Source organism: Armigeres subalbatus, chromosome 3 (assembly GCF_024139115.2).
Source record: "Armigeres subalbatus isolate Guangzhou_Male chromosome 3, GZ_Asu_2, whole genome shotgun sequence".
Taxonomy (NCBI): Eukaryota; Metazoa; Arthropoda; class Insecta; order Diptera; family Culicidae; genus Armigeres; species Armigeres subalbatus.
Window position 1 is genome coordinate 247,304,196 of NC_085141.1, and position 21,161 is coordinate 247,325,356.

Sequence of the window (21,161 nt, forward strand, 5' to 3'; positions counted from 1 at the left end):
ACAAATTTTGTTTAAATTTTCACTATTAATCGCTATAAATGACGCTGGTTTTCATTTCATTTCATGCATACATAACCATAGAAAAGTACAAGGATATTTTTCTGTTGTTTTTAGACAAAAACTCTTTATTATTTATCATTTTGTCTTGCGTGAACGGAATTAGGCGCTGATTGGAATAAGGGCACAGCACGGTATAACAAATAAGGAATGGTCATCTACGAATATGTTTTGAACACAAATTTAAAGTTTGTTTTGTTTTATATTGTGATGCAATTGCTATCGCTTGCTAATAGTGATACATCTATCTAAACGAGACAATTTAGTGTGTGCTTGACGCCAAGAGATCCCATTTCTCAGTTTTGCCTATGTACAACTTCGATACGCTTAATTTAGTTAAAATCTCCCTATGAATATTTGTGTGGGCAACGATTCTTAGAACAAAAAATTGTCTTAAACGAAATTCGACATAATGCTTCAAAATAAAACTGAAGATAGTAACAATTACTCTAACACTCTCGTTCAATCTACCATTAAATAACGCTTAGTCCACCTTCCCCTGGGGAGATGAATTTCTGTCAACCTTTCAATCGCAAGAAACGATAAAATAAATCATTCTCTGTCTAATCATCATCCAGCACAATCACAGACTCCTTTTGTTGGCTAGCCGCTGGTGCCACCGGCGCTGATGAACTTGACGGCCCAGCCGAGGCAGGCTTGGCCACACGATCCAGTATGGATTTCGGAACGGCAACTCGCTTTGACACCATTTGCAATGTCGATTGCCCCTCGTGGTTCGGTTGACTGGCCGTTAGCTTGTCCAGCAGGGCGCGGCGTTCCTTTTGCTGCTCGCGAAGCGTGTCACTTTGCGCCGTCAGGGCTTCCGATGCGGCTGATAGCTCCTTGATGGCATTGGTGGCCTGAAATGGGAAGAAGTTTGATCGGATTTCCGAGTTGGAGTGCATTTTCAACACCAACCTTAATGAAAATGTTCTCAAAGTATTTATGGCACTGTTCCTCTTCGTACTGCTCCTTTTTGCAGCACAATATCGAAAGGCGTAGCAGCAGCAATTCTTCGTAGAAGTTGGGCTTCGTATTTTGGAATGCGATGATTGCACTCGCCTTGTACAGATCGATAACTCCATCGGTGGTGACGACCTGTGTTTAAAAATGTGGAAATCAGCTTCTGACAAATTTACAACCGAATCTGATTTGCTTACGCATCTGAGGTTGATGGTGTTGATGAGTTGCTCCTGCGCCGGCAGCGACTCGGCTCTAGCCTCGAACTTCCATCCAATGGTCAACGCAAAGGGTTTGAAAGTGTATGTGTTCTTCCGAATGAACCTGAATCAAATAGGAATTGAAAGTTACCAAAGGTTCCATAAACTAATTCTAGGTAGGGCTTACCGATTCAAGAGAACGACAGCCGCTTCAAAATTAGCAAGTCGCACGAACTGCTGCTTGACGGATAGTTCTCGCACTTTGATGATGATGTCACTGCTGGACCACAATACTGGAACCGCTCCAAGGCCAGGGATGTTGCTACGAAGCACCCCATCTGTTGGCACCTTCGGTGTTTCAATGTGCTTCTGTCTTCCGACTGCTGGAACGGTCAATGGCTTGTCGGTGGTCGTTGGCAGAGTTTTTGATGAGCTAGGGGCCGGCTTGCTAGCTACAACCGTTGATGTTTTCTGAGAAACTTTAGCACTGGATGAAGTTGACGGTTGGCTGACGATGGTTGAATTGGAGACCGGTTTAGAGCTCGACGAATTTGGAATTGTGACGCTGGTGCCTTCCGTCAGGCTATTCATCAGGGACCGTTTGATGCGGAGCACTCCGGTGGACGGATTGTAGACCACTCCTTTTTGACTGGGATTCAAAAGGTTGATCTTGCTGGCAATTATTGCTGCCTGCTGACTGTTGAGAACTGTCGTACAGGAGGGCGCTTTAGATTTTGGAGCCGATGACTGATTGGAATTGTTGGGTGTGGTGTTGGAAACATCATCGTCGTCATCTAAGCACACGATCTCCTCGGCTACGGGAACCTTCGTAGGTTCTGCAGGAGGAACCGATGCAGGCAGTGACACACGAGGTTTCTTCACCTCTTCGACTGCAGGCCGGATTTGAATTTCCGTCGTTCCGGTGGATTTGCGCTTCAAGTACAATTCTGTTAGTCTTGTAAAACCACCGCGTTGGGAGGAGACAACTGTGGTGGCTGTTGGAATGTAAGATAGTCTTCGTTGCGGTATTTGCATCCTTTTCTTCTCGACGACGGCCGCTGGTGTGGCGAAAGTAGGCTCCGGTACGTACGACATCCGTCGAACGGGTATGGGAGGAACTTTTGCCGGTGGAGGTGCAGGTTCTGCAGGGGGTTTGATTTGCAGCTGTTTGCTTTCAGCGATGGTTTTTTCAACAAGCAGCGACAGTTGGTTTTTGGTTTGTGGGGTTGGTGGAAGATTCTGGCGCTCTGATGAATTGGCTGTAATTGTGGTGGAACTCGTCGTAGCTTTGGAGGTGGACGATGTTTCCGACGGAGCGTCATCATCAGAATCGGAATCATTATAGAGCTGATGGATGAGAGATTCCAGCTGGCAGTTGTTTTGACTCTTGGACGGTGGTTCTTCTGGTTTGGAGTAAGGTTCGGGAGTCTTCTCTTTTACTTCCTCTGGAACTGGCGTGGCGACAGGCGCTTCAACGGTGTCCTCTTCGTCATCGATAACAACACAATCATTATCGTTAGAGTGAGTGTCAGAGGCAGATGGGGAGCTTGATGTTGGTGAGAACTGAAACTGGAAGATTTTTTGGAACAAGATTGATGTTAAAAGGTAATTCAGAATCATTGCTGTAGGTATTTCAGAGTGCAATAAAACAAACGCCGTTTATTTTTATTTTCATTGCGCCATTTCATGTGAATATTTTTTTAAACTTTCCTTTAAATCTTATTAAACAACAATAAAGATAAAGATAAAGAAAAGAAAAATAATTCTGCACAGCCCTGCAAAATCTATCTGCGTTAAAATCTGGATTTTATTCTTCATTCAGTCCCATGATGGCCCATTTATGTTTTGGCATGATTTAGCCAGCTGGCAATGTAGCAAGGAAGTGATGAAGAGAAGAAGAAGAAGTTGCTTTTGATTCGGTGTTGAAAGGCACAGAACGAACACACGATCATCCGAAATGATTCGTTTTGCTTTGTGCGACCGGAAAGAAAATTAATTAGTGCGCGTTTAATCGTGTTTTGAGCATCATGCAGACCGATCGTGTCATCCTCCGAAATATTTTGTTTTACTTTGTGCGGCCGAAAAGTAAATTAATTAGTGTGCGTTTAATCATGTTTTGGACAGCACGAAGAACGATCGCGCGAAATCCTTTGTTTTGGTTTGCGCGGCCGAAAAATTAATTAATTAGTACGTGTTTTACTGTGTATTGAATAGCACGCAGAACACTCGCGCGATCATCAAAAATGTTTTTGCCTTTCTCTTACAAAGAAGTTGTACCGAAAGGCTATCATTTCACTCCGAAAACGAACTTTTTATAGAAGCCTCTGAGACCCATAGTGTTATATATCAATCGACTCAGCTCGACAAACTGAGCACATGTCTGTCTGTCCGTGTGTATGTATGTGTGTATGTGTGTGTGTATGTGTGTGCACAAAAGCTATAAAAAACATTAGACAACTTTTCGTATAGTAATCTTTAACCGATTTTCTCGCAACAAGTTTTATTCGACAGGGGACAAAGCCTTGTTGATCACTATTGAATTTGATAATGATCGGCCATTGCGTTTAAAAGTTATGAAGAAAATGGTACATTGGACCATATAAACTCATATAAGGTTGGTGTCTTCACTAAATGCGAGAAAGGCACCACCAACGCTAGGTGGATTAATCTGGGTTTTTTGTTTTGTGCGGCCTGATTAGTGCTCGTTTGATCTCATTTTGAATTGCACGCAGAGCGCGATCACCCAAAATGTTTTGGTTGCCTTGCGCGGCCGTAAAGAAAATAAATTAGTACGTGTTTCATCGCGTTTTGAACTGCACGCAGATCGACCGCGTGATTATCCGAAATGTTTTGTTCTGCTTTGTGCAACTACGATCTGTACGGTCAAAGGTGGTAAAGCCTTGTCGATCGCTATTGAATTTGATAACGATCAGTCATTGCGTTCAAAAGTTATAAAGAAAATGGTGAACCAAATCGAAAAGGTTGGTGTCTTGACTGAATACGAGGAAGGCAGTACCACTACTAGGTGGTTTAATTTGTTTTTTTTTGTAAATCTACTTTTTTGTATAACAAAACGTGACCAACTTACATGTACTTCTTCCGACTGCTTCTGCGACGACTCTTGCTCCGCAACCAGTCCCGTCGATGTTGTGGTCGATGTGACATTCGGTTTCATATACAGCCACGACCCGGTCGTTTGTTCTGTCCGTACGATGTGGTTGTTACGCTCGTACTCCTCCCTGGTGAACATCCGGCCGTCCACGTTCTGGCACAGGATCAAGTCAAAGTTTTGCGTGTAGCTGTACGGTCCCAGAAAGATGCACTCGCCCTGCATAGGTGCGGCATAGATTTGAGGCAGGATGTCCTCCTGATTGTTTTTCTGCACAATCGAAGTTAGCCTCACGGTTTTTCGGTACCGATTGGCTAATTCGATGGCCTGCTTGATACGACTGTAGGTGAGACAGGATTTCCAGCTTGGCAAGTAAATGTCGCTGAAATCGTTCTTCACGTTCAGCATGAACCACCGTCGCATGCCCACGTTCGGGATTGCAATGTTTTTGAAATCCTTGATTTTGGTTTCCATTAGTTTAATGTTGGATTTCACCATTGTTATCGCCGAGGGTATAATAACTGGAGTGGGTGTCGGTGTCGTCGGTTCCGTTGGAATTTCCTCTTTGATTGGTTTTGGAACTTCAACCGGTTTGGGTTGCGGGTGTAGGAGAGTTTTCTGCGCCACTTCTTCATTCTTTTTCCTATTGGCAACGAATGCTTCGAAATAGCGATTAATTTTTGGTGCAAGCTTCGGATGGGAAACCGGAGTTGGACGAACTTCGCAGCCCTTATCCACGAAGTCACTGTCGGCTTTGATGAACCCACAAAAACGCCAATAATTTTCGGTCCCAAAAAGAACCAAAGAAAGCTTGTTCGTTTCGCGATTGTCGATTTGCTGCAGGACCATTTTGGTGAGAAGCGATATGCCACGAGAATCGAAGGTGCTTTTCCGAGCGAGTCTTACTGATTTCGTATTCTTGAACGACGGAGCGTTCTTTCTGGTGTTCTCCGTAGTCAGAATTACCAATTCCGAACCATTTTGGAAGGTAACATCCCATACTTCTATTTGATCTTCATTGAACGCCTGTAGAAACTTCTCCCATCGGTATAAATAAAGGATACCCTTCTTGGGAGGATTGAGCCGTGTCGTATTCTTCCGCATCATCTCTCGAATGTGCTGCATAGTGTGCATTATGTCGGAATTCACCTGATCCAGCATTATTTTCTGGGGATCGTCTTTGTCGGCGCTGGTCGTGGGAGACTCCAAGGTAGCCAACGAAGTAGCGGAATCATGATCATCACTTTCACAATCGAAATCGATGTGCTCATTTGCACGCTGCTCGTATGGCTCACTTAATCGATACTTGCGACCTTTTAACATGATCGTTTCGTTCCTGTAGCTAAACGTTATTGGTTTGGCTCGCGAATCACTCTCCACGCGCTTGAAAATGCAGACAGTTCTTCTAAACTTCCGCGCAATACTGACAGGGTTGATTTTTCCGTTCGCTATCGCATCGGTTTCCACATAATACTTCTTCTTGCCGCAGTAGATCAAAGTCTTGTTCAGGTCCACCAGAGGCCCGAGTAGAACATTCTGCTTAATTTTTGCATCCGTTCCTACGATGTCGTAATAAATCGGCTCATTGGGAGATTCCTTCGCATACCGTACATCCATTTCTCCTTCGCTCAAATGGCGCTGACGTTCTCGGTTCTTCATAGCCTTCCTTGCCAGTTCTTCCAGCTCCTGTTTTCGTTCTTCGAAGAATGTATTCTCACACTTCTGCAGTAGCTCTCGGAGTCGCTTCTCGGCGTTGGGATTTTTTCGCTTTGATTCTTCAATTTCCTTCAAGTAGCGACTTCTCCTGTAGTAATTTCTTGTTTTGTAGAAGTTTTTATTGGCCGGAATCGCTCGTCGGCATGTTTGACCATCGTTTATCTGTAGATCTTCAATCGAAACTCTCGTTGAGGATTGTGGAGATTCTTCATTGGTCTTCTTTTCCGGTGTTGCAGGGGACTGATGATCTTCGACTGTTCTCCTCTTTTTCTTTCGCTTTTCGCTCCACGGTTTGTAGGACTCTTCTGAGCTATCCCGCTTGCGGAAGGGTTCTTTGACTTCTGGAATTGTAGTTTCCGTTTTTTCGAATGAGTACAGGCGCCTACGGCGAGGTTCGTATGTCACCAGAAGCGGATCCGGCGGCGGAACAACTGGCGTTGGTAACACAATGTCACTCTCCTCGTTGAATTTGAACGGTTTTCCCTGGGTTGCATTGCCATGGCAGTAGCAGCGGTACAGACAGTGGATCATACACCACGGCTCGATTTGTTCCATATCCTGCAGCTTATTTAGTACCACGTGCGTATGGCGTATTCGATCGGATAGGGTTAGAGGTTGGTTCCCAACAACAGAGCTTGTCTTACAACGATCAACAGGGGTTTCCTGAGGTTCTTCCTCTGCTGGGACAATGCCGTTCATCAGATTCTTCACACTATTTTCATTGTAATAGTCCTCATACTTTTTGGGCTTCTTCTTGTGCCTCCTTGTCTCCGCGTCCGTATCCCGGACCAATACCGTACTATTGTTGGTCATTATCACAGTTGGAGTAAAATCGCGCTCCTCTTTGGCCAGCTGCGCGGTGGCCTTCTCTCGCAGGTACTTCACGTCTTCGTTGGTTAGCGTCGACAAACCCTCCTCGCTGATGTCGGGTTTGACGTCCTTGCTCAAGCAACGCTTCTTTTCGTATCCACACTGGCACCCAAAAATGCAATCCAGCTTGCTGCAGTGTGTCCGAGTCACGTTTCCATGCTTGGCGTGGAAAACATCACAGATGCAACCTCGGGCGCAGTATCGTTCGTCGCAGCGCGGTTTGCTGTCCTCGGTCGGGTGCGGCGTTGGCTCCGGAATGGTTTCGATGATTTTTGCATTCAGGCGTTTCATTTCGCGGCTGGAAGAGGTAAGAATACACCTTAAAGATGTTACAGTGTAAAATGTTTAATGAGAGGTGACAATAGGATACATTTTGAATAGACGATTTAGGCGATGGACCGGATGTATTGATGGCGATGGCAAGGTAAGATATGGTGACTGTTCGAGTGAAAATATTATTTTCAGTAATGGTAAACACAAGAAAAAAAATCCCTGGAAGATTCCGGAATCGCTGGAGGATTCTTTTCGGAATCCCTGGAGGATTAATTTGGGGTCGATTTGCTTCTACATCCCGGGACTATTGCCTACGAATCCCTGAACCACTCACGTTGGAATTCCTGGAAGATTTGCGAAGGAATCTCTGAAAAATGTCCGTCGGATTCACTGGAACATTCCCGTCCGAATGCTTGAAACATTGCCGTCGGAATCGAGTTTCTTGTACAACAACTGTATGTATACAGTAGGCCCGGAGACTCATAGTGTCATATATCAATCCATTCAGCTCGACTAACAGAGGTGATGTCTGTAAGTGTGTGTGTTTTTTTTTCTTCCTAAGTAATGAAGGAGGAATCTGCTCAACAGACATCCTGGGTTGGACGTCCAGGAAGTGCGGGGTTAGGGACCCCCTCCATCAGCAAACGAGGGAGGCAGGACTACATCCCCGACCCGCTAAACCGTTTCCATTGGCGCCAAGCCCATCGTCCCTTCGGTACAACCAGAAAGTAATGCTTCAAAGGGGGCCAGTGCACAACGCACCCTCGAGGTTAGCTGCGTGTCCTTGCAAAACCGAACATCGTGACTCGCTTTTTTAGAAGAACACCATGGTATCGTGCCAGCGTATTGCCGGCTTTTCAGGTGGCCTTACCACGCCCTATGTCCTCGAAAGGTGGAAAGGGTCGACTTCGCGCCTGCTTCCCCCTGCACGACTGGTATCAAGAATGATGATGCCGCGTGCACCTCAAATTGATCTCTCTGCGATAGGGCCTATTCGCCAACACACAGAGGGACTGGCCGACGCGATGCCTACGCCTGTCCCAGCCTTGACTAGGACCCCTTTCCGTCCTCGGGCTCGGAACCTGCCCGGTTGACCGACGCCGCGGAAGCGACGATACCATGTTGTTCTTCGCGCGGCCACTTGTTCGATGAAAGGATCGAGTTCGACCACAGGGCACCGGTACGACCCATAAAGCCGACTTCGAACCCTTGGACCACCTCTTATTTGCGCCTGAACGAGACATTCCTCGAGTTCACGCGCCACGGGCGAGGCCGAGTGTCCGAACCAGTGTAGATACTGTCTGAAGCAACCATGGCCTGTAAGGACCTGTGTCAGGTGGAAAGTGATTTCCCCATGGCGCCTCTTGACCCACGTACATATCTCGGGTATCAACCTATGTGTCCATCTACCCTAAGTGGAATTGTCCCACGCACGCTGCCATTTCACCATTGAGGCCAACCTGACAGTCCTACGGATGCTTCTCGTGCCGCGCATTTCGAAGCACTCTATGTCTTCATCGATAACGATGTCAACAGGCATCATACCGGTGATGACGCAAAGTGCATCGTGCGACACGGTACGGTACGCGCTCGCAACTCTTAGGCACATGAGCCTATACGTACTTTCTAACTTCGTTATGTAGCAGTTTATACGCAGGGCCGTGCCCTAAGCTGGCCCCCCATACTTCAGTATGGACAGAGGAACACTAGCCAGAAGCTTGCGCTTGCTGGCATAAAGCGCAGAGCTATTGGACATCATCAGGGACAATGCCACTGCTGTGGAGGCACGCTTGCAGGAGTAATTGACGTGGCTACCAAAGGTGAGCTTATCGTCGATTATTACCCCCAAGAGTTTGATGGAGCGTTCAGAGGTGACCGCGCAGTTTATTATTTATTTATTCAGACTAAGGCCAAGTGGCCTGTGCGGTATATAAGAGTCTTCTCCACTCGGCTCGGTCCATGGCTACACGTCGCCAGCCACGCAGTCTACGGAGGGTCCGCAAGTCATCTTCCACCTGATCGATCCACCTTGCCCGCTGCGCACCTCGCCTTCTTGTGCCCATCGGATCGTTGTCGAGAACCATTTTCACCGGGTTATTGTCCGACATTCTGGCTACGTGCCCGGCCCACCGCAGTCGTCCAGTTTTCGCGGTGTGAACGATGGATGGTTCTCCCAACAGCTGATGCAACTCGTTGTTCATTCGCCTCCTCCACGTACCGTCCGCCATCTGCACCCCGCCATAGATGGTACGCAGCACTTTCCTTTCGAAAACTCCGAGTGCGCGTTGGTCTTCCACGAGCATCGTCCAGGTCTCGTGTCCGTAGAGGACTACCGGTCTAATGAGCGTTTTGTAGATTGTCAGTTTGGTACGGCGGCGAACTCTATTCGATCGGAGCGTCTTGCGGAGTTTAAAGTATGTACGATTTCCAGCCACTATACGTCTCCGAATTTCTCTGCTGGTATCATTTTCGGCAGTCACCATGTGAGCCCAAGTACACAAATTCTTCTACCACCTCGATTTCGTCACCACCGATGTCAACTCGCGGTGGGTGGCTCACATTTTCTTCTCTTGAACCTCTTCCTATCATGTACTTCGACGTGTTGATGACTAGTCCGATCCGCTTGGCTTCCCTCTTCAGTCTGATGTAGGCTTCCTCCATCTTCTCAAAGTTACGTGCCATAATACCTATGTCGTCGGCGAAGCCAAATAGCTGGACGGACTTATTGAAAATTGTACCACTCGTGTTAATCCCTGCTCTTCGTATTACCCCTTCCAAAGCGATGTTGAATAGCAGACACGAAAGACCATCACCTTGCCGTAACCCTCTGCGGGTTCCGAAGGGACTCGAGAATGCCCCTGAAACTCGAACTACGCACATCACCCGATCCATCGTCGCTTTGATCAACCGTGTCAGTTTATCCGGGAATCCGTTTTCGTGCATTAGCTGCCATAGCTGGTCCCGATCGATTGTATCATATGCGGCTTTGAAGTCGATGAATAGATGATGTGTGGGCACGTTGTTTTCGCGGCACTTCTGCAGTACTTGGCGAATGGCGAACACCTGGTCCGTGGTGGAGCGTTCGCCCATAAAACCCGCCTGGTACTACCCCACGAACTCCCTTGCAATTGGTGCTAGTCGATGGCATAAAATTTGGGAGAGTACCTTGTAGGCGGCGTTCAGCAATGTGATTGCACGGTAGTTGCTACAATCCAGCTTATCGCCCTTTTTGAAGATGGGACACACGACACCTTCCATCCACTCCTGCGGCAAAACTTCCTCCTCCCAAATCTTGGTAATGACCCAGTGCAGCGCTCTAGCCAGTGCCTGACCACCGTGTTTAAATAGCTCTCCTGGTAAAGAATGTGCACAGCAAAAAGTAGTCACCGAAAATGGTTCAACACAGTTTTCTCAGTGCATGCATAGTTAATACGAACACCTTAATATGAAGATAAATGTATGTGTGAAATGGTAAAAATGTCATTTCCAACATGCCTCTGTTGTTCTGAAAAATGGCTTCGAATCAATAACACGTGCGCGAACTTAATTTGCACAAAAGGTGGAAAATCCGAATATGTCGACATTTCAAAATCGTTGAATATCGCTAAATCTGTGATTACTATTTTATACCTCGAATCAAAGGAGAGGTGTTGCGGAACATTTTATGCAGAAAAAACTGTCGAAGTAGCAAAAGAAATTTCTCGTATGGCAAGCATTGTGTGGCTGCGGTCTAAGAAGCGACATTTTCGTCACAATCGGTACTATAAATTCGCAAATTTACGTTGACGAATGTCTGAATAAACGACTATTGCCATTTATTAGGAAACATGAAGGTTCTGGCCAGGTCTAGCATCTTGTCACTACGGAAAACTGGTTCAAAGCTGGTACGCTGCTAATAGCGTTAATGTTGTCCCGAAGGAGTTCAACCTCCCAAATTCGCCTGTGCTCCGTCCAGTCGAAAAGTACTGGGCCCTGGTTAAAAGGAATCTTCTAGAAACAAATAATTTAGCAAATGATGAGAAAAGCTTCTGGCGTAACTGGCAAAAGGCTGCCATATTAGTGACGGATGATGCCGTGCAAAACCTCATGAATGGTGTTAAGAGAAAGGTACGGGCATTTGCATACAAAATATCAAATATCAAATTCACTGAATATGTATGACAATTTCAGTTTGTTTTTCTATGAAATAAACGTTATGTTGTTGAATTTTATTTAAATTCCTTCCTGTAACACTATTTTTCGGGTGACCACTTTTTGCTGTGCACATTCTTTAGTTGGTCAACCCCAGGGGCTTTGTTGTTCTTCAGCCGGCCAATCTCCTCCTGGATTTCCTGGAGATGAATGAAAGAATTATGTCCTGCGCGCGTTCCCCCAGGTCCATCACCATACCACCATCTTCGTCAGCCACATCGCCATTCAGGTGCTCTTCGTAGTACTGCCGCCACCTTTGGATCACCTCACATTCGTTTGTAAGAAGGTTTCCCTTTATGTCCTTACACATATCAGGCTATGGCATGTGGCCCTTACGTGAACGGTTCAACTTCTCATAAAACTTTCGTGTGTTATTAGCGCGGTACAGTTGCTCCGCCTTTTCACGGTCTCGATCTTCCTGCTGACGCTTTTTCCTCCGGAAAATAGTTTTGTCTGTTCCGCGCCTATTTATATCGTGCCTCGTTCGCCCTCGTGCGGTGTTGCAGCAATCTCGCCCATGCTGCATTCTTCTCTTCTACTAACTGCTCACATTCGCCGTCATACCAGTCGTTTCTCTGATCCGGGGCCACCGTGCCTAGTGCAGCGGTTGCGGTGCTACCAATGACGGATAGAATATCTCTCCAGCCATCTTCAAGAGACGCTGCGCCTAGCTGCTCTTCCGTTGGGAGTGCCACTTCCAGCTGCTTCGCGTCTAGCGTCTTGTAGCCGCCCAATGTTAAGCCGCGGCGTCCGACTTCGACGCGTGTTGTACACCGTCGAGAGTTTTGAGCGCAGGCATACTGCAACGAGGTAGTGGTCGGATTCAATATTCGCACTGCGGTAAGTGCGGACGTGTAAAACACTCTAGCGCTACTACACTTAATTAAACACAATAGCCTTAGGGGCAAGTCAGAGTAAACGCGACGTGCGATGCGACGCGACAGTGTAATTTGACAAACTGTTGATAATTATTGTTATTCTTTTACGTGAGTCGCGTCGCATCGCATCGCTCGTCGCGTTTACTCTGGCTTGCCCCTTACGTTATCAATTTGAGTCGTTGCAGCAATCATCTGCTGGTAATCAAACGCACTTCGATACTGTGGGCTACAGCATAAAGCACGTGCTTGAGAAAAGAGAATATGGATAAGTGTAATTGATCAGCAGTTGTCTTACACGCAAAACTGAAAGTATGCTCTTTTGTGGAGAAGTATTCTCTTTTGCGGGAGAATGGGACTACTCACAAAAGGGAGCGGGCTTGGTAGTCATATGGCTACTGCTTCTGCCTCATACGCAGGAGGTCGTGGGTTCAATCCCAGGTCCGTTCCATTCTCCTACTTTGTATCTTTCTCTTTATTTCTCATGTTCTGTTCCGTTCCCATTACTATTCCTATACCTTCAACTTCAGTATTCTAACAGTAATCTGCTAGAATTGGAAATGAACTCTAGAGCTCGTTTCCTACATCCAATTAGAAATTCCATCAGTTACCTTCTCCTATCTATCACATTGGCAGCTCGTTAACCAATACGGACCTCTGCCTCTCCAACCTAACCCAGAAATTTCAACAAATTCCGCATGAACTCGTGGCAAGTGCAGAGGTATATTCGGCTTGCAGTGGGCGAGTGATTGCATCATCATTTCCTCCCCCTTCCCTACATTGACTTGCATTCTGACGTGGCAGGCGCCAGTATGACCTAACAAATGAGATCACCAGTACTTGTACATTGAAGATGTGTGCTAGTCCCAAGCAAACATCTGTTGGTTCCCTGTGCAAGAACAGCTGATCTGGTCATAATGGAGTAGCAACTACGAGCAGTCAATCAAGCTCAAGCTCTCAAGCTCAAGCTCAAGAATGGGACTACTCACAAAAGGAGTAAAATTTGATGCATAAAAGGCATAAGTTTTACACATTTTTCCTATTTTCATGAATGAATAAAACATAGTCATAATTGTGCATAATATTTACTCCTTTTTGTGTGTAGTCCCATTCTCCCACGAAAGAGCGCACTTTGAAGTCATATTTGAATACTTTATATTTAAATGAGCATACTTCAAAGTCTTTTTTTAGCTTTGTATAATATTACCGATAAGACAGCTTAATGTGGTGGTAAAATGTTCGTGAATTTTGAAAAGAAGGCTAGTTACGCCAATGATGATGCAACTGAATTTTTTATATGTAACACTGCCGTTATACGCATAATTGTCCCATGTACATAAGAAATACCAGCAAACATGGGACAAATATGCGTATGACGGCACGTAACACTTATTGCAAGACCCCTTCGCAAACGCCCCCTCTCCTTCTAAGCATTGCATAATCTATGGCAGCTCCTAAAAATCCCAGACTTGCCCTCAAATGGGCTACCGATCATCTTTATTAATCAGAGAACCAAACACTTCCTTTTTTGTTGCAATATCGGTGTTCACTATTGCTTCTATGACATTTTTGTTATCTGCATTATATTTTATAGTGATTTAGGAGCGCTGAAAAGCGCATCGAGACTGATGCCAGTTAAGTCTTAATTGTGGTGTTAATGGACTTTGCTTTGGTTTTTGCTATACACTCAGGTTTTTTTTTACACGGTTTGGTTTTCGTCGTTTAAGGTCACTCCTGACGGAATCCAATTTTCAAAGTACTCGCGTTTTCAAGGGCACACCATTCGATACGGAAGCAACGCACAACTGTCATTTTTATTTCGTCCGCTTTGCTGCGTCGCAGCATGCGTGAAAAAATAAAAATGACAGTTGTGCGTTGCTTGCGTATCGAATGGTGTCCCCTTCAAAACGCGAGTACTTTGAAAATTGGATTCCGTCAGGAGTGACCTTAAGACCTTCAGCGTCAATGAAACAATGAGTTAACCCCACGAAAAAATTCACAAAAAATCAAAGAAAATTCAGGTGGTATTTTACAAGCTGTGAATGTTCGGGTTAACCGAGAAATTAAAGAATTCCAACCGTGTAAAAAAAAAACCTGGGTGTATTGTGGATGTGAGGCTTGGCAGTCGAGACATTCTACTCTCTTAGTAAGGGCGGATGACACCGACCTGAAACGGCGAGTAGGCTAATGGCTAGGCTGTCGTCCGTCCCATGAAACCATGGCGGGCCTTATAGCACGCCGTCCAATCCTGCCACCCAGTTTTGCCAACTGGGTGGAAGTAGGCTCAGATGATAATTCCTGTCTAGCGCTGATCTGGCTCTGAACACGCAAGTGTCAACCCTCGCATGGCCTCCCTGTTACCTCGGCAAGCATAGATAACCAGGGGATCACATAGGCGACTACTTCTGTAGGGTTTGATGACAGCTTGTCACTACAAAAAAATCATGTGAAGCGTCCGACAACAAGGTGGATCCTTTTGCCAGACGAAGTGACCTCAATCGGTCGCCCCATAGATCGCCAGGGGCAGGCGACAGAGAGGAACGTGGTAAGGTAGAGGAAGCGTCAGACGAGATCAAAATGGATAGCCCCCACTCTGACCAAGGTCATTAACGAGGCTATGACCAGCCACCAGGAGGAAGCGGACGCAGCACGGAAAATCGGACTCTTGGCCTGAGCGGCGACGAGTTATCTGATGTCCTAACACGAGCTTGTGACGTAACAATGCCAAGGAGGACTAAGCCAAGCGGCAACTTCAAACCGGTTTATTGGTGGACGAACACGATTGCTGATCTTCGCAGCACCTGTCTTAGAACTAAAAGAAGATTGTGACGTGCTAGAACCGAGGCGGACAGGATCGAAAGACTCCAGGTGTTCAAAACTGCAGGCGGATGACTAATGACACTCCATGGGGGATGCATACAGGATAGTGATGGCTAGGACTAATAGCACACCTTCAGAAAACTCTTCGGAGATGTTAACCAGGATCGTCGAAGGGTTGTTTCCAATGCATGAATCATCACACTGGCCCGTTACACCGTACGAGTCAGTGGACGTGGGATTGCTAGTGACTAACGACAAGCTTATCGTCACTGCAAGAAAACTTAAGACGAACAAGGCACCAGGTCCCAAGCCTAGGCCTTGAACATGCGATTCTTGAAAATTCGGATATGTTCAGGAGCTGCTTCCAACGGTGCCTGGATGATGGATATCATATCATTGGAAACGGCAGAAAGTGGTGCTATTAGAGATGCCCCCGGGAGACCCTTCGGCATACAGACCAATCTACCTGCTCGACACAACTGGTACAGTGTTGGAGAGGGTGATCCTGAACAGATTGTCAGTTTAAAAGGAACGTGTTGGCTGCCTATTAAGCAACCAGTATGGCTTCCATAAAGGTCGTTCTACCGTTGAAGCAATTCCATCGGTGAAGGGTACGGCTAGGATAGCGCGTGTTTATAAATAAAAAAAAGGGTATTAGGTACTGTGCATTAATTACATTAGATATAAAATATGCTTTTAATAACGCAAGCTGGGCAACTATTGCTGACTCACTACACCGCTTGCAAGTTCCGGATAATCCGTGTAGAATTCTCAAAAGCTATTTTCAGAATAGGATCTTGTTGTGGTTGCTGGTCAGCAGTCGATAGAGGTGTCAGTAGGTGTTCCACAGAGATCGATCGTCGGACCGGAACTGTGGTATATCCTGTATGACGGAGAATTACGTTTAAATCTCCCGGGCGGCGTGAAAATAGACGGATTCGCGGATTATGTAATGCGATTAGCAGAGTCTCAACTCAAGGAGGTTGGCGTTTACTTAAGCATTTTTTCTGTGTTTTTCGAGCCCCAAGGGGGGGGGGGGGGATTGTAAGATTTTTTGCATACAAATTATTTTTTGTTTATATGGAGAAAATGACAACCCCCTCCCCCTATAAGTGCTTACGTAATTAGTGAAAGATCCCTTAGCACACCACAAAATGGAAGTCGTGGGTTGCAGGAAGCCAAGAGTAATTCTCGCTGAAACCGGGCCACTATTTGCACGAGGTTCTTAAAAATGCCTAAATTCTTTCGAAAGCTTTCGGCGAGTATATAAAGGATCCGAGTTAAATTATTCAGAAAGATGAACCCCTCGTTAGTTATACACAAAATCATTTTAATGGACCCCTCGATTTTTGTCAATTCATGACTCACCAAAACTGTCATAACTCCAACACTTCTCAACCGATCATAGAGATCAGCATATCGTTGGAAAGAGGAAGAGTGTATCCTCAATTTGTAATAATAAAAATATAACCATATTGAATTTGGCCGCCATCTTGGATTTCTTTTTAAAAACTATTTTTCCGCCAGGCTCGCAACCACCGATTTTGAATATTAATACATCGATGGGAAGCTTAGCTTATATTGTGCATTGTGTCCGAAAATCACAGGTGTATGTTTTTTCTATCAAAAGTAATGTACGATTTACCAAATTATTTTTTGAAGGCCCATCTGACCAACGAACATTATTTTTATGGTTAATATGATACTACGACGTCAGTTCCTTGATTTCATACACTATTCTAAGCCAAATATGTTTCAAAAATGAAAAGCATATCTACAACAGTATTTTATTTGAAGGGCTCAAAAGTTTTGAGCATAACAGAGCCGTATTCAAGTTATTGTATTAAATAATTCAAGAATTTTGGTATTGGTAAATCGTACATAACTTTTGAAAGAAAAAACATACACCTGAGATTTTCGGACACAATACACAATATAAGCTAAGCTTTCCATCGAGGTATTAGTATTCTAAATTGGTGGTTGCAAACCTGGCCGAAAATTAGTTTTCAAAAAGAAATCCAAGATGGCGGCCAAATTCAATATGGCTGCTTATATTTTTATTATTGCAAATTGAGGATACACTCTTCCTTTTTCCAACGATATGCTGATTTCTATGATCGGTTGAGAAATGTTGGAGTTATGACGGTTTTGGTGAGTCATGAACTGACAAAAATCGAGGGGTCCATTAAAAGGATTTCGTGTATAACTAACGAAGGGTTCATCTTTCTGAAGAATTTAACTCGGATCCTTTATATACTCGCCGAAAGCTTTCGAAAGAATATAAATTTAGGCATTTTTAAGAACCTCGTGCAAATAGTGGCCCGGTTTCAGCGAGAATTACTCCAAGATAAAGGTAGGGACCTGCACAGTCAAGTCCGTGAGAGCAGTAAAGCATCTGGGCGACTATAAGTTCAATTTTACGAGCTACGTCGATTATGCATGCCAAAAGGCATCACGAGTGATAAAATCATTATTACGAATGATGTCCAATGGATCGACGGTGCATAGTAGGGTGCAAATGAAAATCGACTTTTCGAATTTCAAAAACGTTTTTTAGTGCTCAATAGTTTCATCTCCTTGAAAAAAGTCCATATTCACAAGTTCAGCTCAATCGGACTTCCCGTTTTACCAAAGTAGTCAAAGTTTGTCTGTTTTGAAACACGAAATGTTTCTTAAGAGGGGGGGGGGGTCTATCATCTTCTATGGCAGTAGTTCTCAACCTGGGGTACATGTACCCCTGGAGGTACCTTCGCTGGCCCAGGGGGTATCTCCTCCTTTCAATAGGCTCGGAAGCCTCCTTTCAAGACGCTGAAAAGCGTTCTTTCAAGATGCTCAGAAGCCTCCTCTTAAGATACTTGGTAGCCTCCTTTCATGATGCTCGGAAGCTTCTCATCAAGAGACTCGAAATCCTACTTTCAGGAGACTTGAAAGCCTCCTTTTAGGATGCTTGAAAGCCTCCGAGCGTTCAAGTCTTTTGGTCAAAGTCAAAGGAGGAGAATTTACGTATCTTAGATCGATATCAACTTGTCCATTTCGGAAACATGTGCTGTGTAACGAGGCTGGAATAGTATCAAAGAGACGCAGTGTCAGTATAATGCACTAGCAGAAAAGAAAAAAAAAGCTTAATATTTTAAGTTTTAATCTAAAACCATATTCCAGGATTCTTTTTGAGTAAATCTTTGAGATATTAAAGCTCGCAATTTCTTTGCTCTATTTTTAGACAGCGGCGTCGGATAGTGCATTGTCCGCTAGAAATAGCGAATATGTAAAGGGGCTATAAACATTCGAGGAAACTGAAAGAAAATCGCCCTCCTGAAAATGCAACTCCACTAGTTTTGCCATAAACCTATCAGAGACTTTGTCAGCAGTGTCAGCACTATCTGCGCTCGATTGTTCTTACCTTACCAATCGCCATCGAATAATATCCCCACAAAATAATTATAAACAAAGTATACTTACAGCATCCGTTTCGACTTGGCCGCATTCTCTACGCTTTTCACCGAGTCCTGCTGACCAGCCGATCGCTCCATCGGCTTGTCTTCTTTGGTGTAGTCACAGTCTGGATCTTCCCCAACGAAAACATCCCCCGCCAAACCAATGGCAACCGCGTTCGTCAGCTCCGATAAGACGTCGGCGCATTCTCTTTCCACGGGATCAATTTCCGCCTCGTCCCCCTCCGATGGATCATCCAAATGTTTGCGAAACGCAAGAGGTTCCTCCATTTCCTTCTCGAACTTCTCCAAACTTTCGGCTGCAGATTTCGGAGGGTCCACTGGGACCAACCGGCGGCGAATCAGGATCCTCCGTTGGTTGTTCAGGTACGGCATGGTGAAAGAGAACGACCGATCCTCTTCCGGGATGTCCTCCTCATTGCGGTCAGGAGTTTTCAGCGTGGATACTGCAAAACGGGCCCATTTTTCGGTGATTCCATGAAACGGAAGCATCATTTTAAGATAGGGCTTGACCGTGGGATCCAGCGGACGATCGATGCGCGGAAACACCTCGATCTGAACACTTGGCATTTGGAACAGTTCCAGGGGACCGAGATAAGCGCCGTCTTCCGTGCGGTTCAGCAGTTCATAGTCGTATCGCAATTTGGAGGACAGCGGACCTGGCTGAGATCGGACTGGCAGTTGTGCGGGGTTACAGAGCAATTTCTTATCCGGCTCTGGTTCTACCGGGGAAGGTTCTTCCGGTTCTAACTTTATGGGTTTCGTTTCCGGAGGTTCAATTAAACTGAGATCGAGATTCACATTTGCTGGATACTCCGGACAATGGCAAACATGTTTCCGACTAATTGTGGTCGGAGTAGAGTGTTGCTTTCTTCCCAGTCTTTTGGCAGGGTGATTGCCTTTACAGCCGGGCAGCTTGATATAATGATTGTCGATCCTCGCCGTTTGGAAGAAGTATTTCCCTTTTTCGGTTCGCAACCAAGATAACGCTTTCCATGTATCCCTGGTGAAAGGAATGTTCTGGTCCTGCAGTTCCTGCATCCGTTCCTGATCCAATTCGACGTCGATGTTTTTGCCTCGCTTCTCGATCTCGTTGAAGATCTTCGACTCGTTATCAATCATAAGATAGCGTACATCGTTCTTCTTCTGCAGTAGAATCCGCTTTTGGGCGACAGTCCTAGGCCGGATCATATCATCCGGACGCCGAGGACATTCGAGTCGCGGTGGAAGCGACCCAAACGAGATCAAACCCTCTTCACGGAAGAGATCATCGCGGTTTTCGATCTTGATGTCCTCGGCTATAGTGCCGGGCGCTAAGAAGGGTGCATTGGGGCGGGATTTTTTGACAATCGGTGTCGGAAGCAGACCGGGAACGCTTGGTTTGTCAAGCTTAATCACTTCACCTTCGTCGAAGCCGTAGAACTCCGTCGACGAGTTGGAGTTTGAATTCTCGAGATCAAGATTGAGTTGCTTGTGGATCTTGTCGAATATTTTCGACGGGCGTACTTTTTTCGGTTCATCCTCCTCAGCGTAATTGCGTTTGACAGAAATCTTCCGACGATCACGCAACCTTCCGGTGGCTTCATCGTTTTCGAGGTCTACTGTTGTCGTGGCTGGTTTCGGAGGAGAAGTAGGAATTTTCAAATTGAACCTACTGAATAGTGAATCAACCACCGAACACTTTTTGACTATCGGTTCCAATTTTATTGTACTCAATGTAGGATCGAACAAATCCGTTGTGGAGATATCTCGCAGGGACTTTGTTGGTAGAACACACTCTTTGGAGTCAAACACGTTTAGCTTTTCATCTTTGGTTTCGTCGTCGAGCGCACTTGTGTTAACGATAACTACATCCGGTTTGGAGTCAACCGTTTCAACTAGTTCAACATCGGAATCATCCTCATCTTTTGGTTTCTGCTCACTTACTTCCACATCATCTTCATCGGAGTTCTCGTAATATTTATTCAACGATTCTAACTCAGAAATCTCGATATCTGGTTGTTCATTCTTCACTGAAGATTCAGCTTCACTCGGTTCAACCTTTGCCTCCTGTTCTTCTTTCGAGACTTCATTGACTTCGTCGTCCTTCTCCAATTCTTGAGCTCTCGATTTCAGCATTGAAATGATTATTTGAACTTTCTCCTGAACTGCACAATATTCACTGATTTCCTGTTTCAACACCGAAAACTTTGTTGGATCTGGAATTTCCACCGGTTTCTGTGCTTCTGTAGGTTCGATTCCAATCTCTTCTACAGAGGTGCAATCTTCTCCCGAAGAATTGGAATCGGAATCAGATTCACTTTCATCCACCTCAGAGTCTCCTTCATCCCCTACACTGACTGACTCAATCTGCTCTAACTTGTTATCGTCACTATGTTGCTCCAGTCTTGGCTGCTTTAAAATCCGTTTTCTGAAGAACGTCGGAATCGTAGCACTTTGGCGGCATGCGGATACGGCTGCGACCCGTTTGTCCAACAACAAGCTCTGCTCCCGACAGTGTGCTACTAGCGGTTGCTTATGCATCAGGGGGCAGAACGATTCTTCAGGCAGCTTCCCACGACTTTGGCAGTGACGATGGGCGCAGCGGTAATCTGACTCTTTTGGGTGGTCCACAGGAGGCGTGCAGAGTTAGCAGGCC

At 45.5% G+C, this 21,161-nt stretch overlaps 1 protein-coding gene across 1 annotated transcript; it reads right to left on the reverse strand.

The window, feature by feature from the left end:
* Positions 1-239: 239 nt before the first annotated feature.
* Positions 240-21,151, reverse strand: LOC134222389 (uncharacterized; the record flags this gene model as incomplete). Its single annotated transcript, XM_062701542.1, has 6 exons — positions 240-917; positions 976-1,155; positions 1,218-1,341; positions 1,405-2,786; positions 4,306-7,210; positions 18,531-21,151. Coding segments are annotated over 6 exons (7,509 nt in total), but the record flags the coding sequence as incomplete, so codon positions are not given.
* Positions 21,152-21,161: the final 10 nt, after the last annotated feature.